Genomic DNA, 17,907 nt, shown 5'->3' with positions numbered 1-17,907 from the left:
GTCGAAAACTCTTGATTTGTGGTACTCCAACCAAAGGTGGCGCTATTGTAAAAAATCATGAATTAGGCTTATTTCTCCTCACCAGATTGACCTGGACTCAGAATTCTTTCATAATATTAATCTCTAGAATCAGAGGTATCTATAATGCCCTAAAAATGTGCCCTTATGCCCTAAAAATGTTTACTTTTCCCACAATTTCATATTAAAGCTAAACATGATATAAAGATTCACAGGCTACAAAAATAATCAAAAATTCACCAAATTGCCACATCAAATCTTTAGACCAAGCCTCACAAAAATCATCAAACAGAATTTGTTATATTTAGGTCCATTTGAGAAATATTGGCCAATAAAGTTGAAGCAGTTAGCCCATTTTTCTTATGACCATTTTGTTATTGTATAAATAAACTATTATTAGGTGGATACCAATACCCCCCACTACTAATAAACCCAAATTGTGGTACTGCACCCAAAGGTGGCGCTATTTAAAAAAAATATGAACTAGCCTTATTTCTCCTTACGAGATTGACCTGGACTTGAAATCATTTCATCATATTAATCTCTATAATCAGATGCATCTTTTTCACCCTGGTCTTCTGCTCTAAAAATGTTTGCTTTTCCCACAATTTCATAGAAAAGCCAAACGTCCACAGTCTCAACCCATTTTGCCTATATGACAATTTTGTTATTGTATAACTACCATACGGCTATCTTTAGGTGGATACCATTAACAGTGCAAATTTTTAGATCTATACTCTTTTAAGAAAGCCCTCAATTCTCTTGTGAAATGTGTGCTTGGAGTTTCCTTGATGTTGTGTGCTTATCAATAGACATTTTCACAATGTGAATGAGGCTTCATGCAGTTCAGGAATGTCTGTGGCTCAATTGGATAATGCCGTGTACTGGTGATCCTTAGGTTGAGAGTTCGAATCCTGAGTAGCTCATTTAAGAAACACAACATTGAACAGGACCTGAAATTCATAAGGCAATCAACATTCTGGCTCATTAGTTTCCAAGAATCTGACTGCCAATACACAGTATGGCATTAAGGGGAACTTCTTCATTAACCATTTTTTCTTCATAATTAACTCTGTCATATTTATATTTCTTCCGTTAGTGTTCTTGACAACAAAGGTTTAATTTCCCCAGAATTTCAAAAAAATTTCAGGTATATGCTTTAAAGAAAGCCCTTAATTCACTTGAGAAATGTGTGCTTGGAGGTTTCTGGATGTTGTATGCTTATCAATAGACATTTTGACCATGTGAATGAGGCTGCAGTTCAGGTTTATCAGTTGCTCAATGGGATAATGCCTTGTACAGGTGATCCTTAGGTTGAGAGTTCAAATCCCTATTATAGCATGCTCAACATGACATTCGGCCATTGCTTTGCAGCTCACCTAAAAGCCGAGGCACAATATTGCAATAAGTGGAAGCTCTTCATCAACATCTTTCCTTCATTATTATATGTCATATTTATTTATCTTCCATTCCATTCAATCACGCCTCCTCTTTACAATAGCATCTGTAGAAGCTTCTGGGGGAGACAGAAAAGGCAGTTGTGCGTTCCTTATGTGAGGGGGGATATTGGGTGAGGGTGTTTAGCGTTTAACCTCTCTCAAGGATCTATTCAGAGCCATGTTAGGAACCATGGATTGAAAGTAATTCTTGTATTCTACTGTTAGTACGCCGCTTGCTAAAGGGGTTAAATTATTTATTTTATATTTTCATGCTGCCTTCTTGGCCAGGATCCCTTGGAAAAGAGATTTTCAATCTCAATGGAAATATTCCTGGTAAAATAAAGTTAAATAAATAAATTAGCTAACAGGGTGCTGGACACAATTCAGAGCACGAGTACTGGGTCGACCAGTACGATTAAGCCATGAGCTGGAGTAAGCACTCTCTCAGTGAAAGAACACAGAACACAGTCCATAGCCTTGAGGTGGAACTAAGTCCATCCAGCAAGATGTCGTTACTGTGAGGGGGAATGTGTGTGCCACATTGCTCATTTAAAAGTAGAGTCAGTAATCTCATGAACACAAGCAGGAGAAAAAATTGTGTGTTTGGGACAATTATAGTTTTCATGCATGCATGTCTGTCTATGTGTGTTTGTATGCGTTAAAAACAAACCGATTCAATGTTACAATTATATCTATCTGCCTCCTCTCTCTGGGCCAGTCATGGTTCACACTGAAATCCCAGCAGGATCAGAGCACCTAATACATGTACAAACAAGAGAAACTAATAGCAAATAGGTGGTGTGATGATTGCTACTGACCCATTAAGACCCATTAAGAGAGCATACATGCAGGCAGAGGATTAGAGAATTTGAGTGTACGTGTGTGTGCGTGTGTGCTTCTGCCTGCATGTGTGGGTTTGTGTGCTTGCTCATGCAGATGTAGTGTACATCTGTGTGGCATATATTTCAATCTATCACGCTGCAATCAATGCAGTTTGCTGCTCAGAAGAACACACAAGCTAATGAAGCTACCTCTCCAGCTCTTAAGACCAATGAAACATCCTGCTCAGAGGAACACACTAACGAAGCTACCTCTCCAGCTCTTAAGACCAATGAAACATCCTGCTCAGAAGAACACACTAACGAAGCTACCTCTCCAGCTCTTAAGACCAATGAAATATCCTGCTCAGAAGAACACACTAACGAAGCTACCTCTCCAGCTCTTAAGACCAATGAAATATCCTGCTCAGAAGAACACACTAACGAAGCTACCTCTCCAGCTCTTAAGACCAATGAAATATCCTGCTCAGAAGAACACACTAACGAAGCTACCTCTCCAGCTCTTAAGACCAATGAAATATCCTGCTCAGAGGAACACACTAACGAAGCTACCCCTCCAGCTCTAAGACCAACACATTTGGGAGTTGCTGCAGCACCCAGGTTACCGACGGGGAGGCTTTCACATGGAGGGCTTGTTGTGAGGCAGGCCACCCGAGTGAGTGAGTGAGTGAGTGAGTGAGTGAGTGAGTGAGTGAGTGAGTGCGTGCGTTTGTGCGTTTGCGTGTCTGTGTGAAACTTCTTTCCAGTATTGCAAAGAAGCCCAAACAACACCTAGAGACTAAAGGATAAATCAGTGGATCTACAAAGAAGACGTGTGTGGATCTGTGAATGATTCATCTGGTGTCTGTATGTCATGTTTTAGGCCGGTCACATGTATGTATCGAGAGATTAAAGGTGCAAAATGTGCTTATCAGCCGGTGGATAAAACTGAAGACTGCACTCTTTTGACAGAGAACCTTACTGCTCAGTGGGAGCTGAACATTTATGTTAGTCCTTTATTCACCTTTAGTTTGATTTGCTGTCGCCTGCTGTTAAAGTAACTTAACTTGTGTAAATGGTTAAATTGTTCCCCCTGCAATGAGCTGTACAGCTTAATAAGACAACATATATGGTGTCAAAGCTGATAGCTCTAGTATGAACCAGCTGCAGGACTGTTCCCTGCAGCTGGTTCATACTGTTGGTCTGTCTGTCTGTCTGTCTGTCTGTCTGTCTGTCTGTCTGTCAATAACAGAATAGTCTCTCAGCTCTCTCTCGTTCTCTCTGCATCACAGGACCAGCTCTTTGGGAGGTAAGGGTCAGCAAAATTAACTGCTACGGGTCCAACAAAGTTCTTCAGCACGCACTGGTAATATTATCCAATTCTTTCTTCATTCATTCTTCCACCAACCAGTGGGTTGGGGCTGCATTTATGATTTAAGAGCTGTTATTTAAATGTAATTGGTTGGAAATGCCAGAACCATCCATCAGCTATTGGTGAGTGAAATGCGCTGTGAATATCTCTGTTATGGTAGACTGCTCCTGCCTCAGTAGGAGCAACATTTGAGACCGCTCCATGCTCAGGTCTGACCAATGTGGGCCTCCCCTCCCTAATCAGATTAGGGAATCCATCTAGCCTGTCAATCACAATGAGCAGAGAAGGAGGAGCAGAGAGGGAGGGAGGAGCAGAGAGGGAGGGTTGGAGGGTGGCTGTGAAGAGTCTAGGTGAACTCTGAACAAGTGAGTCTTGAGTCTTTTGTGGAAGCTGATCAACAGTGTATGTTGTAGTTATTTATATCTGCAGAGATGTTTCATATATAAAGAATTTAATGTTAACCAATTCCCCATGATAATCATGTGACTCCAGCCAACATGAACATGTTGACTGGTGGTCATACCAGATGAAATCTCTTCATCTCATCCGCCGTCCGCATGATCGCTCAACAGCTATTCCTAGACATGGGAACAGGTGGCCTTTTCATCTACACTCTTCTTTGCTGCGCTGGCAAAACATCAACGTAGGTGCAACCTTTCATGGTAAAAAAGCTCTTTCTGATCCACGTTTCCTTGAGATGAGTGTTTCATAACCTTGACCCGGGAGAGCTCTGGCCACGGTCAACAAGAGAAGGGAAGACACTCACCTCTCTCCATTCCTTGGTCCCCAGCCCCTGCAGGTAGAGCACCACCACTGAGGAGGCAGGACCACAGACAGTTATCACATCACATATTACACATTGATCAATGCACACAATATAGATTCATCCCAATCAGTTACAGCGTTACAGGTTACAGTTACAGGACTAAAGTCAGACCCAGGACCAAAGATGGACCCACGGATAAAGACAGAACAGGACTACAGATGGACCGGGACTAAGATGGACCAGGGCTCAAGACAGACCAGGATTACAGATGGACCGGGACGAAAGACAGACCAGGACTAAGATGGACCGGGACTAAAGATAGACCAGGACTACAGATGGACCGGGACTACAGATGGACCGGGACTAAAGATAGACCAGGACTAAAGACAGACCAGGACTAAAGATGGACCGGGACTACAGATGGACCAGGACTAAGATGGACCGGGACTACAGATGGACCGGGACTAAAGATAGACCAGGACTAAAGACAGACCAGGACTACAGATGGACCGGGACTACAGATGGACCGGGACTAAAGATAGACCAGGACTAAAGACAGACCAGGACTAAAGATGGACCGGGACTACAGATGGACCAGGACTACAGATGGACCGGGACTAAAGACAGACCAGGACTAAAGATAGACCAGGACTAAAGACAGACCAGGACTAAGATGGACCGGGACTAAAGACAGACCAGGACTAAGATGGACCAGGACTAAGACAGACCAGGACTAAAGACAGACCAGGACTAAGATGGACCAGGACTACAGATGGACCAGGACTAAAGACAGACCAGGACTAAAGACAGACCAGGACTAAGACAGACCAGGACTAAGATGGACCAGGACTAAGACAGACCAGGACTAAGACAGACCAGGACTAAGATGGACCAGGACTAAGACAGACCAGGACTAAGATGGACCAGGACTACAGATGGACCAGGACTAAGATGGACCAGGACTAAGACAGACCAGGACTAAAGATGGACCAGGACTAAGATGGACCAGGACTAAGACAGACCAGGACTAAGATGGACCAGGACTAAAGACAGACCAGGACTAAGATGGACCGGGACTAAAGACAGACCAGGACTAAGACAGACCAGGACTAAGACAGACCAGGACTAAAGACAGACCAGGACTAAGATGGACCAGGACTACAGATGGACCAGGACTAAAGACAGACCAGGACTAAAGACAGACCAGGACTAAGACAGACCAGGACTAAGACAGACCAGGACTAAAGACAGACCAGGACTAAAGACAGACCAGGACTAAAGACAGACCAGGACTAAGACAGACCAGGACTAAAGACAGACCAGGACTAAGATGGACCAGGACTACAGATGGACCAGGACTAAAGACAGACCAGGACTAAAGACAGACCAGGACTAAGACAGACCAGGACTAAGATGGACCAGGACTAAGACAGACCAGGACTAAGACAGACCAGGACTAAGATGGACCAGGACTAAGACAGACCAGGACTAAGATGGACCAGGACTACAGATGGACCAGGACTAAGATGGACCAGGACTAAGACAGACCAGGACTAAAGATGGACCAGGACTAAGATGGACCAGGACTAAGACAGACCAGGACTAAGATGGACCAGGACTAAGACAGACCAGGACTAAAGACGGACCAGGACTAAAGACTTGACTTCCCTTAAGTTTAAAACATACCGCCGCTGCAGTGCCGCGGCGTGTCATGTGACGTGTGTCGAGTGCCGCCCCTAGCACCAATAGGGTGCGAACTTGTCGACTTTCAGCATGCAGCTAAAAAAAAGAAGCTTTTTCAGGGGTGGCGACGCTGGGCAACAGGACAGTGTCTTGAAGGATCGCGGGGCGGCGCTCACCTAGCCGACGCCGGTGTGGGGGTTGTACGTAGAAAATAATAGAGGCGGCTTTTTGACGCACGCTGTTCGCCGGCGGAGTACTTTGGGCTTTAGGGCTCAGACACTCCCCTACCTCCTTCATCCATCAAACCCTTGTTTCTTCCCCTCACTTTAATTAATCTTCATCCCCCCCCCCTCTCTGCTCTGCCCCCCAATAAAGCCACCTCCCAGGTCTCCTCTTCATCCTCACACACACAGCCCTACACACACCCCACACACACACATTTCCTTTCATCTTCTCCCTCTTTACAGATGTTTTCTCACCTGCTGGACTGCCCTCCTGTTCCTCAGGTCTCAAACATCCTCTGGTCTCCTCTCTGCTTCCTGATTTCTATCCCTCTACACAATCCTGGCCCTCAAGTCCCTCCGGGCTGAACCATGCCCACCACCATCTCTGGCCCCTAACTCCTTCTCCTCCCTCCTCCCGATTAAGGGACGGATGAGGGGACAGACAGGGGGACAGATGGGGGGGACCGGGGGACATTAATTACACACTGTTCACATCCTTTAAAGCAAGAGCCCGGCGTGGTCACAAAGTGATCCCCACCCTACAAGACCAACATGTCGATGTCCCGGGGGGTCTCAGACCATAGCAACCAGACACCACCCAACACGCAAAGTCCTCCTCCACCCAGAGAAGGAAGCTTCTCTGGGTCGGCCAGTTTAACAATATAAATAATATAAAGAGCTGTGTGCGCGTGCGTGTGAATGTAGATGAATATAGCATGTTTTAGGAGGACAATGCAAGTCCTTTCCCAGAAGATGTTGATGTTGTGAAAGAAGCGAGCCGTGCGGCTGGCAGACCGGGCCCAGGCAGCTAAATGAGTGAGCGGGTGGAGAGTTGGAAGCGCCCGCGGTACTGAGCAGAGCCGTTTCTCCACTGTCCAACTTTGTCTCCCAGCATAAGAGGCGCCATCACATATACACAGATGGTTGGTAGTGCTGGCCTCAGTACTCCTACTCATGCAGAAGATGACTCATTCCTCATCTCTAATTTCCTGGATCCTCAGGAGCCTGCGGGCCTGTCTGACCCCACCCAAGGTTGGATTCTCCTTATTCTGTCTTTAATTAAATATAATATTGCAATAAACTGCATCCATCTGAACTGTACTGTAGCAATCTGATGAATACATATACATACTGTATATATGTAGACATATGTAGACAACTTTTTTGATCAACATGGAGCACCTCAACACTTCAACACAGAGACTGAGGTATAGCTGATATGGCCGCAGTCAAAGCAGGAGAGTACTGGTTCCCTCTACGTGCTCCCAGAACTGATCTCTGGTCCTGTCACACAGCCATCTGGATCATCAAAGCCAGCCCCGTCAAGGTGGTACACTTCATCATCATCCTCCTCACATTGACCACCCCCTCCCAAGCCCAGGAGAGTCTCTCAGATTATGGAGCAGCCTCTGGTCCAGATGGTGCTTCTACAGGCCTTCGCTACCGCCTGGCCTCGGCCAACTCAACTCCTCTCCGGGGTCGCAGGAGGGACCTCAGACCTCAGACCTCTCCCCGACGCCGCCTGCTGGGCGGCGTCGGGGAGAGGGCGGGCTGCCTGTTCAAACCTCCAGCAGAGTGTAAAACCAAAGCTGAATTCTGCCTCACGTGGACAGAGCAGGAGACAGAGGGACCAAAAGACCTCACTTCACAGACCACTTATCCATATGGTAACCTATGATCGCTCCCGCTGTAACCCCCGCCCCCTATGGCTCTAAAGGCTCCAGGGTCTCCTGTCAATCTTTCCTATTATTGATCTGTTTGTCCTTGTTTCATCTTGAGCAGGCATATAATATTGGGGACCAACAGATGAATGTGTTTCGATCCACACTTTCCCAGTCGCCCTGAACAGGGTTTTATTTCCTCCGGGGAGGGATGCGCTTCTGGACCGGGGACATGACAGAGCTCTGGAGGAGACCCTAGGACCAGAGAAGCCCTGCCTCCTTCCATCTTTTTATCCTGATCGGGCTCGGCTATAAGGGTTTGAGGATCGAGACCCCTCTGGCGTTGGATCATTACCTTTTCTCTCTGGCCCTCCAGGCCCCCGCTCATGCCAGGAAGAGAGAGGTTAAGCCGGTAATCCGTGGGTCATATCAATAGCCGGCGCCGTGCTGCGCCACATTGAACTGGGTTTGTGTGTCTGTGGCTGGCCTACCGTCCGCTACCCTGAAGAGTCATGCTCCGTATTCATCTACGTTTTGGGAAAACAGTGTTACGAGAAAGCAAAAACTTCAGCACCCTTACAGTATTATGTAGGAGCAGTCCATTTTGAAACTTAAAGTATGTTCTTTCCTTCTAAAATTGGCCATTATGCACGGTCTGGTGTCTAGGAAATGCATTCATGCAAGTCAGCCCTCACTCGTTCACTTGCTCAGATTGTAAATGGGCTGTCACAGCTTTGATGTTCAGCTTCAACCCTTCCTCCGTCTAGAGGAGGGAACATGCTGCTCTAGAAGAGGAGGGCTTTCCTGGACATGACATCGACATGAAATGGCTGCAAGCGCACTAGCTTGGAAGGAGTGAAGGGTGAAGACTGAGACTTCTCCTTTTGGTTTTGCTCTCCCATTAAGAGGTTAACTGTATTTTAAAGTTCATCAGTGCGTTGACTAACAGGGCCACATGCCTTTAGTGGTTGTGTGTGTGTGTGTGTGTGTGTGTGTGTGTGTGTGTGTGTGTGTGTGTGTGTGTGTGTGAAATTCGCGATATAAATGTCAAAAGAAGGGAGGTTTTGTCAAACCAAGTGGACAAATCATGTGTAATATATCATTACAAGATCTAAGTAATCCTCTTTGGTGATGAATAATGGACCATAAATGAAAAGCTAGGACCAAAACCTGTTTCCCCAGAGTCTGAGCATCCTGAATAGTTCTTGTTGTGGTTTTTCTGTCAGCAGCTGAGCCCACAAACGAATGTAGCGTGCAGTGGTTAAGTTATTGGTGTGCCTCAGATTGACCAGAAAGCTCCAGCAATACTAAAATGCTTTTTCTTGAGCTCATTCATCCAAAGTGTTTTTTGTTGAATACACATACAGGTTTCTATTTCTATCTGCCAATAGAGATAACTAGTGAACTGACTCTTAATCGTTTATTGTTCTTCACATCGACATTGTTGAAGCCAAAATAAAAAAAATTCAAGGTTCGATCAAGGTTGGCTTCATGTAAATAGCACACATGCTCCGACATGCAGCCTCCTTTTCTTCAGAGTAGGGGGCTGGTGATAGATATCAAACAACATTGTAATGAGGAAAATCTGAGGCATGCATAATTATGCATAAGCAGAGAATGTAGTTCACACTAATGATGGTAGGGATGGTGATGGTGGGGGTGGGGGCGATGATGATGATGGTGATGATGATGATGATGGTGGAGGTGAGATGATGATGATGGTGATGATGATGGTGGTGAGATGATGATGATGATGGTGATGATGATGATGATGATGATGGTGATGATGATGATGATGATGGTGGAGGTGAGATGATGATGATGATGGTGATGATGATGATGATGATGGTGGAGGTGAGATGATGATGATGATGGTGATGATGGTGATGATGATGATGATGATGATGATGAAGTTGGAGTTGAGGGGATTGTGATGATGATGATGAAAATGGAACAAGTTTTGATTAAGCTGACAAAATGTGTAATTAATGTACTTTTTTATTATTTATTTTTATTATTATCCCATTTTTTTATTTTTTTGATTATGCAATGAATTCCAAAAAAATGTCAGCCTCCGTTCCCCGTGCTAGCTTCATGGCTGGATGCCCTGGTTAGCCTCACATGCAGTAGGCTTCACCAGCCTGCTAAACTTTTCCAATAGCTTAAAGAGGCATAAGCTTAGCCCATGGTTTGTCGATAACTTTAGACATAGATAATTGATATGCCTGCAACCATTTATTATTATTTATAGGTCTTTTCACTTTGGACCTTGTGGCCCTCCTCATGGCCCCTGAAAGGAGGGAGCCTCTGCTGTAATCAGGTGGAGTCTGTATGTCATGAAGGGTTCCTAGGATAAGGTTAAGGGTGGAGTCTGTATGTCATGAAGGGTTCCTAGGTTAAGGTTAAGGGTGGAGGCTGTATGTGATGAAGGCTTCCTAAGTTAAGGTTAAGGGTGGAGTCTGTATGTCATGAAGGGTTCCTAGGATAAGGTTAAGGGTGGAGTCTGTATGTGATGAAGGGTTCCTAGTTTAAGGTTAAGGGTGGAGTCTGTATGCCATGAAGGGTTCCTAGGTTAAGGTTAAGGGTGGAGTCTGTATGTGATGAAGGGTTTCTAGGATAAGGTTAAGGGTGGAGTCTGTATGTCATGAAGGGTTCCTAGGTTAAGGTTAAGGGTGGAGTCTGTAACTGTCATGAAGGGTTCCTAGCCGAAGGTTAAGGGTGGAGACTGTAACTGTCATGAAGGGTTCCTAGGTTAAGGTTAAGGGTGGAGTCTGTATGTCATGAAGGGTTCCTAGGTTTAGGTTAAGGGTGGAGTCTGTATGTGATGAAGGGTTCCTAGGTTAAGGTTAAGGGTGGAGTCTGTATGCCATGAAGGGTTCCTAGGTTAAGGTCAAGGGTGGAGTCTGTATGTCATGAAGGGTTCCTAGGTTAAGGTTAAGGGTGGAGTCTGTATGCCATGAAGGGTTCCTAGGTTAAGGTTAAGGGTGGAGTCTGTATGCCATGAAGGGTTCCTAGGTTAAGGTTAAGGGTGGAGTCTGTATGTCATGAAGGGTTCCTAGGTTAAGGTTAAGGGTGGAGTCTGTAACTGTGATGAAGGGTTCCTAGGATAAGGTTAAGGGTGGAGTCTGTATGTGATGAAGGGTTCCTAGGATAAGGTTAAGGGTGGAGTCTGTAACTGTGATGAATCGTTCCTAGGTTAAGGGTGAGGGTAAGGGTTAGCAGTGAGAGAATGAAGGCTACCTGGGTTAAGGGTGAGGGTTGAGGCTGTAACTGTGATGAAGATGATGTGATGAGGGTTAGCAGTGAGAGAATGAAGGCTACCTGGGTTAAGGGTGAGGGTTGAGGCTGTAACTGTGATGAAGATGATGTGATGAGGGTTAGCAGTGAGAGAATGAAGGCTACCTGGGTCAGACTTGGAGAAGGTGTCCATGTGCAGCAGGTTCCTGTGGAGGAAGAAGACATTCTGTTAGTTTCCTGGTTGGTTTCTTCTTCTTGCTCCCAGGACTGGACGTTCTAACACACCACAACCATGCATGGGAGAGGAAGGGAAGGGGCCAGAGCTGGCCCGATGCCATCCCATAATAGTCCACATCTCTAAATGTCTCTTTTATGCGATTGAAAAGCTGGACCATTTCTATTCAGGGAGTAAAGTTACAGAATAACGTTCAACAATGTTTCTGTTCATTTGCCAAGCGGAGAATCTAAAGCGGTGCTTCGATCCCAGGTGGCTCTGTAAAGATGCCTCTAAGATGAGGTGCTATTATCACACACATAACAGCACACTAAACACGTTGAATGCTTTTTTAAATACATGTTGCTGTTGATAAGCAAACCGCAAAGTAGCACTGGCAGGAACGGAACCTGCGTTGCTACGAGCAGAACAGCCTCCCCGTGTTTCAAGTTTTTTGTCCAAGGAGGAGAGAGATTTTGAGGAGACAAAGCAGAGCTTCATATGCTTGGCTGTACCCTGAAGCCTGAGAACCAGAGAAGCCCACACACACAGCAGCCAACTGGCACAAGAAATACCAGGTTTGAATCCCTGGAAGCACATGTATTTCATGTGCTTGTTATCAGCTAAAACATTCTCCTATTTATATAATGGGAAAAAGAAAGGAACTCATTCCACTTTGGGTTAGATTTGTTTCATGACAAATCACACACTAACTGAATGAACTGATTGATATTTGGCAGATGGATTCAACCATGGACTGAATAATACATCTGTAGAGCAGCAGGCCACAGGCTGGTACACCACACGGGCCAATGAGAAGACAGAAGCAGGCTGGGGCGGCCCTATGAGAAGACAGAAGCAGGCTGGTGCGGCCCAATGAGAAGACAGAAGCAGGCTGCTTCCTGTGCGTCTCTGCTCTGTTCTGCGACCCACTTCTGAACCGGTGCGTTCTTTGGAGCGCGGCAGACTACTTGATCCCAGGATTTACAGAAATCATCCAACTGAGACGAAAATTGAATAATAATAATATGATCTAATAATACAACAATAATAGTAAAATAATGAGAAAGAACTGTGGAAAAAATCTACCAGCAGGCTGTCTGTGAGCCTCTCAAACCAAACCCAGACACATACATTGTAGGGCCATACACGCATGTGGGAGGTAAAGGGTGGAATATTTATTGGTAGCAGATCCATCTCCGAACAGAAGTGACAACATGTGCTCAGCGTCTAACAAAGTGTGGTGAGCTGAAGGAGACGCAGTGAGGGGAGGCCAGTACCATGTGTGATGGTAGAAGGCAGGGTAGGTCCCTCCATTGCCCTGCCATATTGGCTTCCAGAAACATGACCTACACATTGGCTAGGACGGACGTTTCTTTGTGAGTGTGTTTTATTTTCCATTAAGTTTGTTTTTGGTGTCTATGTCCACTTGTGGGCCCCTGTGTGTATGTGTGCCAGCTTGTAGGCACCCATCTTGGTGTGCGTGTGTGTTTCTGTCTGTGTGTGCGTCTGTGCGCTTCTGTGTGTATAGTTATGCGTGTGTCTAAATATGTCTGTGTGTGTGCATTGGTGCATGTAAGTGTGTCTCTGCTTCTGTGTGTGTGTGTGTGTGTGTGTGTCTGTTTGTGTTTGCGTTTGCATTTTTGCACGTGCATGTGGGCATGTGCGTGCATGTGTTTGCGCCGGTGGCTCCAGACAGCTCTACAGAGAGTCGGGGTGGGGGCATGCGTGTCCTCAGGGCTGCTCTGAAGCATGCTGGTGGACGGGGATTTGGCTGGACGCTGCGTCGCCGTGCAAACCGTCCTGAAATAGATCCAAGAGCCTGGGGTCCTTCGTTAGTCCCAGAGTAACGACCCCCGAGCATCTCTCTGATGACATGCCAATGGTGACAATCTCTTCTGCTAGTTATAGCGCTCTTACCTTGAAGAAACTAAGGACGGTCAAATAAGCGCGTACTTCCTGCTCTCGTGCATACAGGTGGAGCGTGTGACGGGGCTGGGGTTCAATGGAGTATTGATCGCTCACCATGTGATCTTGTGATTGACATGTTTTTTTTCTCTTTCTTGTCTTAGGTTCTAAATATTCTTTTAAAGTCTAATATATTTTACAATATAATCTGGGGGGGGGGGGAGGTTACCTTCACTCTGAGCACTGACAAACCCCTGGCTGATGACCTTTTCATCTGGGAAAATTTAAGGATTTGTCAATCCCTCCAAGTGCAACCAATCAAGGCTTTAAGTGTGCAAGTGTCTGATAGTCTGGGTGTGTGCTTTCCTGCGCGAGTTGGAATGGGTTCGGTCTAAATAAATGATGATACCAGTACCCAATCCCAGGACCCTTAGTGATCCAGATACTAACAGTTATGTGAGTGGAAGCATTAAGATGAGTTCAATACCACCACTTCCCCATCAAAATGATCTTCACAATAATACATTTTGAAAGGTTACAAAGGATTCAATATAGCTTTATAATAACTGAAGTATTAGTGAAAACATCAACAACATTCTCAATCCAGCCACTAGCCAGTAAGTTCTTACTCTTAAATGATTAGCATGTCCGCCTTCTCTGGAGCAAGGCCTTGCCCGGCTGCGTCTCCTGCAGGAAGGTTCTGCTCTGCACTGAGGGCAGGCTGCTGTAGCAGCGACACACCAATCAGATGTCGCTACGGCAAAGAACACTTTGTGGTTTAAGGCATCAAGCAAAACCCTGCAGGGGGATTTGTTTCTAGATTGAACCGGGCCGACAGCTTGTTAGGTTTACTCTTTGCTAGAGTTTAAATGGTCTTACCTTAAAGATACGAGTACCATACACAGCCCTGTGTGTGCGTGTGCGTGTGCATGTGTCTAATCACGGGCCTCTCTACAGGGCAGTCATGCTCAGCTTGTCTAATACGGTCTCAAAGGAACATCTTTGGGTCTCAGGAAACCTGCCCAGCGGACCAGGACCGTCTGTCTGTCTGTCTGTCTGTCTGTCTGTCTGTCAGTATCTGGCCACTGTTTTCATGAACACGTTAGAAGAGGACTTTCAAGGCCCATGCTTTTATAGAGTAAAGAGGAGTGCTCTACATGACTCTCTCTCTTCCTTACGTCAGCCAGTACACACACACACAGTTGGATTGTTTAGTTTGGGTGGTGATGTTAACATTCTCATAAAGATCTCCATGTTCATCGACATACACAGGACGGCTTGACTTTCAAGTAAGGCAAATTAAACAGTGAAAGCCTTTCGAGGAAGCAGTGCGATCTATGGAAATGTGTTTCCTCCAGTGTGAGGCTACTTTACAATATATCTGACAGTAGCAGCATATGGGGCCAAGCCAGGGGTATCTCTCTCTCTCTCTCTCTCTCTCTCTCTCTCTCTCATGTCCTGTTGCGTCTCCTGGGGGTATCGAGCCAACCCAGTTCTGTCAGCGAGTGGCAGGGATCGGAGACAGCCCCTCATCTAATCCTCCCAGACCGGCCACGACTCCACTAGTGGGCAGGAGAGGGGGCTGGGATAGAGCATATACACAAGCACAAGTATATTCTCTTAATTAATTTAAAAGAATAGAGCTGTCTCAGTATAAAGTAGCTCAAATATATATTATTTTAATTAATCAAAAATAATAGAGCCGTCTCAATATAAACTAACTCAAACATATATCAAATACATATAGATATTTGATTATACATAAAATATAGTATTAAATAAATGTATTATCAAGAATAGAGCCGTCACAACGTCGGCGCTTGCAGCGTATGAGCATTTGTAAATTGGCCTGGAAACGGCTCCTCTGGTCTGTGGATTAAGGAGCCAACGCCGGTCCATCACTCATCAGAGTTGGGGGTTGGATGGCACACATAATGCTCCCCTAATTGAATTACATTTTAAGGCCATAAGTTACAGAAGAAAAAGTAAGAAAAAGACTTATGTCACATCTTAGTTCAACTGTGGGGAACAGGTTGACGGTCTTTTTTTATAAAAAATAAAATAAAATAACTTCCACTTGTGGAAGTTTAGATTAATCATTTCGAAGTCATCAACAACCATCCTCTTTATACGCCCAGTAGGGCCTTCCAACACACAGACACGCACGCACGCACGCAAGCACACATCTCACTGTTACAGTTAAGATTAATAAAAGTAGGCTTCCTTTAACCACAGTGTATAATGTGTAAAGCCCACTGATGGAATGGGGCAGTCCAGAGTTGATTTAACATCACGGTATTGACACCATATCCGGACAGAGCAGCGGAGCGCACTTGAAGGCACTGGGTAAATTTGTTGGTTCGCGCGCCTCACGCACTCCACACCCACCCACCGTCGTCAGACCTCCGTTACAACCGACCCCCCAGGTTAAAGACACCCGACGTCCTGCAGACCCCGGTGACGGAAAAAAAAAACACCGTCCGACAGAACCCCGTTACAACCGACCCCGATGTTAGAGACATGGGGTCACAATATAAAGCGTAGCGACGTTAAACCACGCCGGGTAGATACCTAACAACAACGAAACAATCACTAAGGCTTCGTGACAAATAATATCTTAATTTCTCCATTCTGGCCGTAGGCCTCCGTAAAAGAAAGATATACTTAATAAATACAATTCCAAGGCTGGACATTGCGCTTCTTACCTGCACGACACGGTGATCTCTATCTTGGTGGCAGGCACGGTGGAGGTGAGCGGGTCGAAGTCCCCGATGGTGGCCATGGCCAGTTTCAAACCAGTTCACTAGTCCAAGTTAAAGCACAACACCTCGGCGCTACTTTGCAGCTGTCATTTGTTTGGCAGATTGTTTCCTCCACTTAAGAGCAGGGCCGTTAAAACGCCTGGTCAGGACAGCAGACCTGAGGACGAACGGGAGGTATTCCGCACCGAGGTGTGTGGAGGAGGAGGCTTCATTCATCCTCAGATGGTCGGCAACGCTCCAACCGCGAACCCACGGCTTCCCTGGTCTGGCAATTCATCTGGTCGGCCGGCAGGTGGGGGTAGAGAGCCGGACAGGTGGGGGTAGAGCGCGGGACAGGTGCGAGGGCGGGAAGCCTACTGACGGCTCTATCCCCGTCCTTTCCTCGACATAGCAGGGGTAGCACCACAAATAACATCCATAATTTAGTTCTGCATAAAACGACTTTACGATGGCACCTACATGTCCAATAGCCTGAAGCCTGTGAGCCCATATCATGTGTAATAAAACATATATCATATATAATTATCATACAAATATTCAAGAGCCATTATTGTGTTCACTTCTTTATTAACAATTAGCCCGTACCTCTCAGCTCACCTTTGAATGTAGCCGGAAATCACTGCGAACAATTAAGGGCAATTTAATAACAAAATGTCAAAATTATTTAAAAATATACAAAGAGAAAAGGTCTCAACAACGACAACATGACAATGAGTGCAGCGTTTAAAAATAAAATCTCAAAGACAACAAATCACAAAAGAAAAACATAGAATAATCTTAAAACCGGTGGAAAAACAAAGGAAACTCTAAAGGCCTCGACAACCAAGCTGATGATCCAGAATAAACGTTTTGTAGAACCAACGGGAGGATTACAGCCTGCTGGTACCTGGTCCAGACACTAAACCAGTTTGTACAACCAACAGGAGAATCAGCCTGCTTGTTCCAGACATCCCAACAGAGCAGATATACCTAGTGCAGACATCTATCAGACATCTAGACAGGTACATCCATCTCAATGAGAAACTCTTCTTTTGACACTGAGCTTTTCTATGAAATACTTCATACAAAAGAGAATTTTGTCCAAAAGACACAGACAAAGAAATGCCTTTTGTATAAAACGGTGTTGCCAGATAATAAGCATATCCGCGAGCTTTCATATTTAAGAGGTTTTAAGTATTAAAGTAGTGTGACGTCCCCAAGTTAAATAACTGATCCATCAACACTTTAAATGCATTTATTTCAGAACTTTTCTCTGTGATTTTACTTATTAGAGAATGCATGATAAAAGGGGCCTTAATGTTTGATGTATTAAAGCAAACATACCACACATACATTGAAAAGCAACTTAAAAAGGGAAATCTAAGAGTTGACGGGCTCATTCCCCATTCCAAACTGAAGACGTGAAAGTGGCGTTAGAAGCGGTGGTTGTTCAAGTCCTTGTGTTGTGCTGAAGCCAGATCACAAACCTCCGCTAGTTTAAAACCCACGAGGGAGGATGCATCGTGTTCTTCCTGAATCCCTCTTCCCCCGTTATTGATCTGCTACCCAATTATTGAGACGATGAGCCAACATAACGATCTGTGGCCCCGTCAGTGACAGGATGATTATACCCATCGCCAATGTAGGACTCTTGTTGAAGAAAGGTGTAATACTCTGTCCTCAGCCTCACAGTGGAGCTGCTGAGAAGAAAGGCACCAAGATCCTGAGGTGGAGCGATGTTAGCAAACGCATATTAATAATGAACCCATATAGTGATGACCTCCTCTGAGAAAGTAGTGCTAGAATATCATGTAATCATCTAACAG

General features: G+C 45.4%; 1 protein-coding gene across 1 annotated transcript in view; it reads right to left on the bottom strand.

Annotated features, from left to right (window-relative positions):
* LOC307083655 (copine-9-like) overlaps positions 1-16,122 on the bottom strand; it is a gene marked incomplete at both ends in the record, with an annotated part of 79,783 nt that extends 63,661 nt beyond the window's left edge. Inside the window, 3 exons of the mRNA XM_079747605.1 lie at positions 4,414-4,460; positions 11,384-11,424; positions 16,046-16,122. Coding sequence (XP_079603731.1) covers positions 4,414-4,460; positions 11,384-11,424; positions 16,046-16,122 — 165 coding nt within the window. The remainder of the gene's footprint in view (positions 1-4,413; positions 4,461-11,383; positions 11,425-16,045) is intronic.
* Positions 16,123-17,907: the final 1,785 nt, after the last annotated feature.

Source organism: Pollachius pollachius (assembly GCF_949987615.1).
Source record: "Pollachius pollachius genome assembly, chromosome: 12".
Taxonomy (NCBI): Eukaryota; Metazoa; Chordata; class Actinopteri; order Gadiformes; family Gadidae; genus Pollachius; species Pollachius pollachius.
Note: the sequence above shows the minus strand (reverse complement) of the source record. Positions and strands in the feature narration are given on the sequence as shown.